The 10,875-nt window shown below is 37.8% G+C and overlaps 1 protein-coding gene across 2 annotated transcripts in view; it reads right to left on the bottom strand.

Moving 5' to 3' along the window:
* Positions 1 to 10,373, bottom strand: part of nkain4 (sodium/potassium transporting ATPase interacting 4) — a 50,943-nt gene extending 40,570 nt beyond the window's left edge. The window contains exon 1 of one of the 2 annotated variants that reach the window (XM_024293189.2): positions 9,822 to 10,373. In XM_024293189.2, the coding sequence (XP_024148957.2) occupies positions 9,822 to 10,211 (390 nt within the window). In that variant the 5' untranslated portion in view covers positions 10,212 to 10,373. The remainder of the gene's footprint in view (positions 1 to 9,821) is intronic. The other variant, XM_024293188.2, reaches the window with a different exon arrangement.
* Positions 10,374 to 10,875: the final 502 nt, after the last annotated feature.

The following is a 10,875-nucleotide window of genomic DNA, read 5'->3' as shown; positions in this document are numbered from 1 at the left end:
AAATACACTGAGTGTTTCAGCTGATCTAATGTTTTCTGGAAGTCTGTTCCAGATCTGTGGTGCATAGAAGCTGAATGCAGCTTCTCAATGTTTAGTTCTGACTCTAGGAACTGATAGAGCAGAATACAGTAAAATGCTTGGTTCAACTAAAAATATGTTAGTGAAGTTCCTTTATAGGTAAGCACACCTGATCCAGGTGATCAACAGCAGATAAGGCAGAGCTGATTTATTGATTGATATGGATTATTTCAAGGTATCTGGAAAACCAGCAGGAAGCCGGCCCTCAAGGTCTGAATTTGGACACCCCTGTTTTAGTGCATCTTTCAGTGATCTGAGATCATTTTTAAAGTAGGTCGAGTAGTTTAGACGTTCTGGAGCATCCTGTGGTATTTAAGGATAAAGCTAAGAAGACATGACAAAACAAACACCTGTGCAATGTATACAAAAAACTGTGGATGGTGCATTTTAACCAGTCAATACACTACCCACCCCCTGTCCTTGATTTGACAGAGATGCTTAGGCTTTGCCCAAATTAACCAGTGGGTAATTTATATGCACCACTGGAAATTCCCATCAAGACCAGCAAACAGCTGTCAGCAATTTGTATTCTGCTTTTCATATCTGAGACACTGCAGAGCTTTTTTTTTTCCTCATGATGCCATCACTCTGGAATTTTTACTCATCGCGAGAGGGGCTCTGCTGTCTGTTCATTTGAGCGCATAACATGTTTCAAACTGTTCAACAGTTGCTTATGAGACTGGGACCAAACAGAAAAAGTTGTGCAAAATTTCATTGAGGCAGATATGTATTGCAGCCATTCAACTCAATGTGATCTGTCAAGATAGTCATCCCAGCTGCAGCGCTCCCAAAGCAATTTATTCAATGCCACACTATAACAAATGACACCGGTGGAACCGTTGGAACGGAAAGAGAGAAATGGGCTTGCAAATAGTTCTAGTTTTATCTCCATTATGGCTTAATATTGCGCTGTCACTGATGTGGAACACACACAGGCGCACTAACACAAGCCTGTGCATGGATGGGAACACACACATTTGCTGGCCCAAGGTTTTCTCCATAACCACCGTATTAATGGTGTGTTAAATTGAAGGCATTAAAATGGCCAACAGTAGTGAAAAGGGACACTTGGGATAGATTGGAAATGGGCTTTTCCACAAACATATTCTTGTTATGCCATGACCAGCTTTCATTGCATGTCACAAGCAGTGTAATTTGTTTGTGGGTTTTGAATGTACAGGTGAGGTTCCCATCTGAATCAGGCTGACTGCCATATTGTTTTTTTTTTCATTAATATTCAATAACCCATGTAAGAAGAATCTTTCAATTAGCAATTGAGCTAATCGGGTTTAAAAGTCAACTCCAAATCTTTTGATCTTTGGATCTATTGTAAAAGTGTTATTTTAAAGCAAAAAAAAAAATGTTGTTTTCAATAGTATAGTTTCTTTAGAGCAGGAGTTGTGGTGCAAAGTAAGCCTTACCCCACGTCCCATCATCCATTTGTCCACACTTTACCATTAACATTACCAGTGCAACAAAAATGGTGAGCTATCCAGCCGTACAGTTTTGAGCCAGATACCTGCTCGGACGAGGAAACCAAAGACATTTAGATGGATGCATAGATCTATTTGTCTTCAATTGGATGCATCAGAATGGAGCGGACCAGGGAGCTGAAGTTAAAGTCTCATCATTTGTCACACACCTAGGTGTGTGAAATTTGTTCTCTGTATTTGACCCATCTCCTGGGGGAGTGGTGACCTGCAGGCACAGCTGCGCTCAGGAACAATTTGGTGGTTTAACCCCCCAATCCAACCCTTTTAATGTGTCAAGCTGGGAAGCACTGGGTCCCATTTTTAGAGTCTCAACCTGGATTTGAACTTTTAACCTTCCAATCTCAGGACTGACACTCTACCACAAGGCAGAGCTGCTGTATTACCTTCTATGTCACTCTTACAATCTTCTTCCAACTGCATTTTTTTGTCTCCTTTTGATTCACAACAATATGAATAAAAAATACTCATGCAATTGTATCCTTACATATGCCCACCATCAGGAAAGAAAATGCCACAGGAACATGTTAAAAACACCAAAAACATGATTTTCATCAGAGTGGGTCTTTAAGCTCCAGAGTCGATCTCCCTCTCTCATCTGCCTTGTGAGTAAGAGAATTCCAGTTTACTTTCTGCATCTCCAGGTGTCCTTTTCATGAGCAGCTCTTTTACCTACAGACTCTTCAGCTTCTAGCTGTATACCTTAACGTTACCATGGTAACTCCAACACGAGGCAGGGGGAAGGTAAGGCAATGAGAGGAAGAGGGGAACATGAAACACACTGATCTCTGGTCTCAAGGGTCATACTTGTAATTAGCGAATGGTTGACCTACCACCCTTCCCTTTGTTTCCTTTTCGGTTTATTTTTTTATGTTAAATATGCAGGAGCTCTACCATCTACAATCCAAACATGTTCTAAGCAGTAGTTAAAGCAAGTGGAGAAAACAAGAACACTTTCTGGAGGAGAAAACATGTATTGGAGCACTTTTTAGAAACAAAATACTTAAATTATCCTAAGGGTTGATGACAGTCCCGGAGTTTTAAAAACAGAAAATGTATGTTCGATTTATTAAAAAGTCACCTTGACCTCTGTCATAATCAACCTCCTTTGATGGGACTTTGTAAAAAAAATGTTATTGCTAAGGTCAGGCATGAACTGTCAGGATCTGCTCTTCCGTGGATGAGGGCTGGCCGGGCGAAGCAATCAACGCAGCCTTGGCCAAGGCCATAATCAGCGATGAACACCAGGGGTCCATTTGACAGCTCCAGCACACACACTCACACACGCTGAAGCTAATTATTTCAACCTCTGTGACCTCCAAACTGAAAAAAATAAAGACCTAAAGACAATGGGAGACAGGGTCAAGACCTTCATTTCCGTGATCATCTGAGCTGCGTTCACATTCAGTTAGAGTCAGCTGTGAACGTCCTCCTATAACACAAGAGTCACTATTTAAATCATTCTTTGAAAGGTCTGGGAGACCTGTAAAAAAGTCATATATTCAGAAAAGTTTTTTTGGTTTGGTAATTTTTTTTTTATTTTTGTTAGATCAGAGTTATGAGAGGATCCACATTATCATGCTTCACAATTTTTCATTGGGAGGTTACAGTAAAGTGGGAGGACAATGGTGCTGAAGCCTTTTATTATGTCCTTACTTGTCACTTTTAATCAAGTTACCTAAAACAGATTTCTAGGAATCTACTATAAGAGGTCCTTATGTCTTTAAAATTGCCGTAAGGTTTGCCATTTTTGCCATGTTTGACCACAACAAGATGAGTCACTGTGCAAAAATCGAATGTAATATTTTTCATAAACCATAGTGACAAGGCCAGAGAAGCTAGGATAACATATACATAAATATATACATATAATGACAAAAAATAAATAAATAAAAGAACTGTAACATTTATTTTTTTTTTATTGGCCTATCTCTTTCATCAGCATGACAGTGCCAAGGAAACAATGATCATTATCATTGATCACACTCCAGGTTCACAGGGGCATGTAAAAAGCTTTCCACTAACACACAGACAAATATGTAACAAAAACAAATTTATAGCAAATAAAGCTAGAATTCTGCAGCTCTTGCTGAAAACAGGTCTTTCATATCTCTTATTTAACATCTTCTGGCAAAGAGCAAGAGGGTTACACTGTAACCACCACTTCCAAACCCTGATCAGTGCACGGTTTAACCGCCGCACCTCTTTTTCCAGCTACAGTAATCACTCTTAATTACAGAAATGTGATTAATGTGAAATCTATGGACCAACACCTTCATGCAAATGAGGCGTACACAAGCAGGTGTGGAAGAAAATCCGATGAGTTAATGCACATCAAGCACCTCTGAGCTCATGAATATGCAGAAGGAAATTAACGCTTCCGTAAATTTGTTAGCAGTGGGAACTGAGGGGGGAAAATATGACTAAAGGCTCCATCAAGAGAGGGAGAAAAATTACATGACAAGACAAAAAAAACTGCGAACTTCAGTCACCAGGAGATTAGAAGGAAAGTAGACTGTAACAGATTTCTGTAAATAGGGTAGTATTATACTGCAATGTCAACAGTAAAATACTGTACAAAGGCTTTATAGTATTTTACTGTAAGCATCAATGAACTGTGGGAATTAACTGTAAAAAGCAATGAGTTGTGGGAATTTACATTAAAATGCAATTGATTGTGGGAATACACTGTAAAATGCAATGGATTGTGGGGATCTCTCCTGTCACTGCTGTAAATTCTCAGTTACTATGGATCAGAATACAGTAAGAAAAATGTCCACAAAAATAAGGCCAATCACAATCAAGTTTGTCATTAATCTTTCTTGGACTAAGTTTAACCTGCTGTTTATCGTGAGCACATTCCTAACATTGTTTACATGTGGCATCACTCACAGTAAAGAATCAAAATGACAGCACAAACGTATCCCCTGATACCACATACTGTAGGTTTTTTTTCTTTAATTTCACTGTGTTTTGGATCCAATAACATTTTAGTGGAAATGGTTTTCGTTGTTAGATTTCTTTATGAAATTACCTAATGGATAATTTTATTAAAATTACAATTCATCTGTTTGTAGAAATGCAGCTGCCAACTGAATATCAGGCTCGTGTGCTGTTAATTAGCTAGAGACCATTTACCATTCATTCTGAATGTCTATAGTAGTCCTAATAAAACAGAAAAATAGTTAACAAGCCACATTGTTTGCAAACTCTTAATTGTCAATAGAAGCTAATAAAAACACTCAAAACCAGTTGTCCAAACTGGGTGGGACAATCTTTCTGTTAGCACACTGTACTGGATTTCTGTAAACTGGGCAGTATTTTTACTGTAATGTTTGTGAAGAGGTGACAAGAAACTTAGTTTAATCAGGTTACATCAGAAGTTCAGTTGGGAATATTTGAATTTGGAGATTTGAAAAAAGTACAAATTATAACAAATTATCCTCAAACACAGAATATAAATTGATATGCTTATTGGGTAAATTAGTTTCTTCTCTGAACCTAACTTACCTAAATTTTCTCTTTAGTTACCTGTTTTGGGGTCCAAAAGTTGATGTTATCCACTAAGTATCTGTTAAACATTTGTGACATAACGTGCTTTCAGAAATACAGGTTTAACCGGGAGTGGCAAATGTACACATTGTTAGGGGACTGAGTTCAAGATCCATTGTGATTTTGGACCTACTCATAGTTAGCATGGTAGTACAGGGGTTAGCAATACGGCCTCACAATGAGAAGATCACAAGATCAATTTCCTATAGAACTTTGTGTTTTTCTTACTCAGTCTAAAAACGTGCTCTATATTTTCTTAATTTTTGATTAACATTGAATGATAGAAGTAAATTATGAGTATTCATAGATATACATTTAATGTAAAACAAGAATGACCAATGCTGAGAAGTCATTTGTGTAAAAAAAAAAAAAAAAAACCCAAAAAAACAATTGGTTGAATGTATCAATACATTTAACAATTATTGTAAGGCCCATCTTTTTCTCTCTGTTTACTTGTTTATTCATTCAAGTTGACTTAAAACTGTTGAGTAACCTAAAATAAAGAGCCGTATGTCTCTGTCTGGTGTTGCATTGATCTAAGAACTCACAGTGAACATGGCCTTGGATAAAAGCAGCTGGAAGACTGGTAACAGTGAACGAAGAGGAGGGAATGACCTTCACTCAAAACAGCTGGGGAAGTTGACATAAGAGAACCAGAATACATTTTATTTACTATATTTATTTATATATGGAAATAAAAACATGGTAATGTTATCATAAAAGGAACAATTACTGTAGGAACATTTACAGTAACTACTGGCAGCTGCATGCCAGTAACTACTGTATTTCATGTTACAGTTATACAACTGTAAAAGAAAATACAGTAGTAGAGTCTCTGTGTACTGGGATTCCTCTTACAGCTTTATTATTGTAAAATAAAATACAAGGCATAAATATTCTACTGTATTTCATTTTACTGTAATAAAGCTGTGAAATGTTTTACAATAATAACTGGCATCCAACTGCTAGAAAAAGATCAATAAAGCTGAATCATGTCAAATGTATTAATGATATTAGAATCTTTACGAACTAACAAATCAGTGAATTTGACTGGTGATAAAAGTCCAAAATCAGGGTCCACTTTGGCCTTCATGTCATTGATGTTTGCAATGGCAAAATATTGTTTTTATCTATTTATAAAATCTATACCCTATATACTCATATAGTAACCGAGAGACAGCCTGTAATTTAAGACCTAAATCTATGAAAGGCACAGAGACAAAATGTAGAGAAAGGCACAAATGTTCCAAGTTGGAAATGTTAGCAAGTTACTGACTTAAAAAACAAACAAACTCAGATTCCTGTTCTTAAAAACTTTTCAAATGTGTAAAAACTTTTATCCATGTCAAAACATTGCACTCTGAGATCAAAACAATCACCTTCCTGTTCATTTTTGAGTTCAACAAGCTGCATTTCTTTCTATCCAAAGGCTGTAATCCCCCAACATTCTACCTACTGAGTGCAGTGGGTGTGACTGTCAGTGAGGGAGGGGGGCAGCAAAGCTAAAGCCTGTATGTCTTTGAGGTTTTGTCTGTCAGTGCGGCCTGCACAATTTAAAGCGGCGCGTTTTCAGGGTCAGTTTTCAGTTATGAGCTCGTTACCCTCGCTCTGAGGGATAATGCGTACCTCTACTGTATGTATGTGTGTGGGGGTGCTTTTCTGAACCCCCACCCCACCCCATGACCACTCTCGAGGCCGCCTGCATCTCTCTGCCTCTGCATTATCCATCACTTCCATAAAGGACATCCTCTGGTTCCTGACATTCACTGATTCCCTTGATTTGTCCAATGGAAAAACTCCTCCACCGGGTCAGCTCTAGGACAGAGTTTGCGGTAAAAAGGAGTTTGCCTGTGTCTTGGAGTACAAACAAATTGTTACACAGACAAGGGCTGACGGCCAAGGCTCGCTACTCTCAGGATCTGAAAGTCATCCAGCTTCTTGTCTGCAATAGTTAGACTGCGAGTGAAAGAAGGAGCAGAGGCGTTTCAATCAATAGAGGCTCATTATCCGTTGTCTTCTGTCCCAGAAAGATGAGTCCCATCATTCGGCCTGTTGACGAAGAGGCCACACCACAATTCAATTTGGGGGGGATTGCTGATAGCCGAAGAGGTTAGCTCAAAACCCTCTCTCTGGATAATTAGTGCACACAGTGGCTATTTTTACATCAAAAGAGGAAAGAGGCTGTTTGGTTAACGGTAGCTTCACCCCAATAGAGCTGGAATAACCGGCTTCATTGTCGATGCATAGGTTTCCACCCAGAGAGCACAGGTGTCCCGATGCATATTCATGTAGACACCCTGGAACTGATGACCCCTCCAAAGGTCACGCAGGGTTTAACACAACCCCTCTTTGCAGGTTAGACTCATCAGTGTGGAAGGGGGCGTGTTTGTGTTGCAGCAGACAGGAAGTGTCAGGTCATCAGGAAATAGTGCCGAGGGGGAAATGAAGCTGTTTGCCAAAGTCTTCGGGGACTTCTTTAGGGAAGCAGCTGACAGCTTTATAAACCCTGGAACAAATGCTTGACCTCTTTCTCTTTAATGAGACAAAAAGGTCTGAAGCCTACAGAAGTAAAACAGGTGTGAGGCGGGTTCACGCCAAATCACGGCATGTTCGCGGACTCTACTTCATCTCCAGGTGTGTATTTAAAAATATGTGTCTGAAAAAATGTCTCCGCCCACAAACGTGTGACCCACCAGGTACCTGCTCAATAGGACCGCAAACAAAACAACATTCTAGCAACAGTTCATTTTGGCTCCCACAACATATGAAGCATGTGGAGTAAACCCACACATGCACAGGGAGAACATGCTAACAGAAAGGTCCCACCCGGGATTTGAACCAGTGAGTGCTAGCCACTGCACCACAGTGCAGCTTGAAGCTAAAAACCTTTAATTTTAGCTGAATGTCTCTTGTGTTCGACAGATTTTACTGTTACAAAAGGAGAATATGAATCTTTGGACACATACGGTGCATATTTGTATAAACTCCTTTTATATTTAAGGCTAAACTTTATTTATATTAACTGTGTTTTCTTGTACTGGATGGAAAAGAAAATGAGAGAGTGGGATGTTAGCGACGATGGATAAAAGAAAGGGGAGAACATTTTAAACAGTAACATGATTTAAATGACGATTTCAACTAAATTTTTATTGTATTTTTTCTGCTTTATAACAAAAGGAAAAATAAGATAGCGCTAAATCATATATATTTTACCACTGGCAAAAAATAAATAAATAAAATAAAATAATAATTCTTCCTTGGTGCAAAAAAAGAAGAAGCAAGTCCTTTCCCTTCCTACTTTGAATGACTGATCAATTATTTGAATTTCCCTTTAGGTCTATACTCAGCACTATGTTGGCTTTAATTTATTTATTCATGAGAAATGAAACAGTAAGAAGCAAATGTTAAGTGGCTAAAAAAGGGTTTTGTCTGACTTATAGGATAAAATATGACAAGAAAAAGCAAAAATTTGTTTTTTTATATAAACCCTTACAATTATGTCCCATTATTTCTTGTTAAGTAAACAAAAAATAATGTAAAAAGCTGGAAGGTCAATTATTTTTAAAATAATGTATTTTTATTCATTTATGGGATGAAAAAAGTGCCAAAAAGATGTAAAAAAATAAAAGTAAAACATGAATGCTGGAAGGGATTTCTATTTATTCTATTATACTCTGTATCTCTTATGAGTTGCAAAACTTGGAAAAAGTTAATCATAGTTTTGTTTTTTGTTTTTTTACTCAAGTTTTTAATTATGATTTGACTTATCGAATAACATCTACACATGTAACATATACAGCATTTTACAGGTCAGGTTCCTGAAACAAAACAAAAAAGGAAAACAGAACAGGGAACTATTCTAAATCTGATTATTATATAAAAACAAAACAAGTAAAGGCGTTAATTTCATATATATGAAAAATTAGAAATAAATACCAAATGGTATGTTGGAATTATTCAATAGCCGAGAATTAAAAAATATATATATATATATAGCCTATTTTGAACTAGCAGATACCAATTTCTTTAATAACACAAAGTTTCCAGCTTGCCTCTGTTAGAGTCTGTCGTTGCTCCTTAACTTCCTAAACATGACATTTCCTTGAGGGGGAACACTGAGGATGAGTGAGCTCCCCTTTAATGCCCTCATAAATAACATGGTCACAGTCAAGTAAAGCCCGGTCGGTGTGAGTGGAAAAGACAAGCAGAAGCCCCGTCATCTGTGAAATGTCACAGGATACACTCCACTTATGTCACCCTAAAACACTAAAAAAACAGGATAAAAAGTGACTCTTATTGATTGGTCGTTTATTAAGCCTTGATCGTTTGAAAAACTTTAAATCTAAACTTCTTGTGCATGACAGAGATGTAATGTGTGTTCTGAACCTGCGCTTGCGTCTTCATCCAACAGTTACCCCTAATCTGAATGTCTGCTTGTGGCAGGAGTTTGGTTCTTCTGAACATGTTCCTGCTACAATAGAGAACTTTCCAAAAGCAGATTTACAGGAAATTGAATGGGAGAATGGAGTAAGGAGCACTTTGGATGCAGGATTTATGCTCTAATAGCAAAGTTTGATTACTAAATAGGTGCTTTTGGGCATCTTTCTTGGAGTTTAAAACATGTTTCCATCACTTTTTTTAATGAGTTATTTTATTTAATCTCAACGTGTGAATGAACCCAAAAACAGAGACTGTACTCACCAGCTGTAAAGTGCAGATGAAGATGAGGGTGCAGCGTCCGCTGCAGCAGCCCATTGTGTCAGCGCTGGAGACGCAGGGACTCCCGGGGACTTGAATGGAGTCTGAGGAGCTCTCCGTGTGACTCAGTCCAGACCTGAACCCATTCTCCTCTCCTCTGTTCCTGCTCGGAGACGTCCCCCTCTCACAGTCGCTCCGCTCCGGATGGATGTGTTTACCTCCGCTCCGGCAGACCGGTTGCGCTTTGAGGTGACTGGCTGGGAGGATGGGCGCAAGCCGGTGCGTAAAAAGGAGGAGGAGGAGGAGGAGGAAGAGGAGGAGTGGAGGGGCTCGGGCTGGTGAGGAAGGGGTAGTCAACCGGAGAGGAGATGACGGGCGGGGAAAAATGCGCATAAATTAGAATGGTTATGACTGACAGTTCCTGTTTTTACATGCATGGACCAGAATTATGTATGAGTAAAAAGTTATTAAAGAAATGAGATTATAGTTTTCTACAATCTTTTTCATTTTAATACTTTTATTTTATTTTAAAAGTAGCTATTTTTACTTTTATTTTTGGATTAAATTTTATTGTAGGTTTGAATTATGATTAAAAAAAAAGTTTTGAGTTTTAAAACACCATAAAACACCAAAAAATTGTATAAAATTTTATTTTATTATATGTATATGTTAATGCAACTCAAAAATGTCTCAAAATAGTCTCCACTAACAAAACACGCTTTAAGAAAAAGGCGAGGCTGTAAAAACAAAACTCAAATATTATATAAATTAAATATTTACCTAAATAACATTTTATAGGGAGTGCTATTTTTAATAGGGGTTGATAAAATCGATTTGAATTGATTTAAGCTTAACAGATGATTAATCAATTCATGAAAATAGAGATTGATTTATCACATAAAGCTTAAATCCGCTAGCTTGATGCTAACATTTAATGGCATTTCCCATAGGACGGCTAATGCTAACGATCTGTCAACCTAAACATACATTGCTGACTAAATTAACATCTTTATGTACTCACTCCTTTAAGGAAATGTTTTTTTTTTTTTTTTTTTTT

The sequence above is a fragment of the Oryzias melastigma genome, linkage group LG7 (genome assembly GCF_002922805.2).
Source record: "Oryzias melastigma strain HK-1 linkage group LG7, ASM292280v2, whole genome shotgun sequence".
NCBI classification, from domain to species: Eukaryota; Metazoa; Chordata; class Actinopteri; order Beloniformes; family Adrianichthyidae; genus Oryzias; species Oryzias melastigma.
This window is presented reverse-complemented; position numbering and strand designations above follow the sequence as displayed.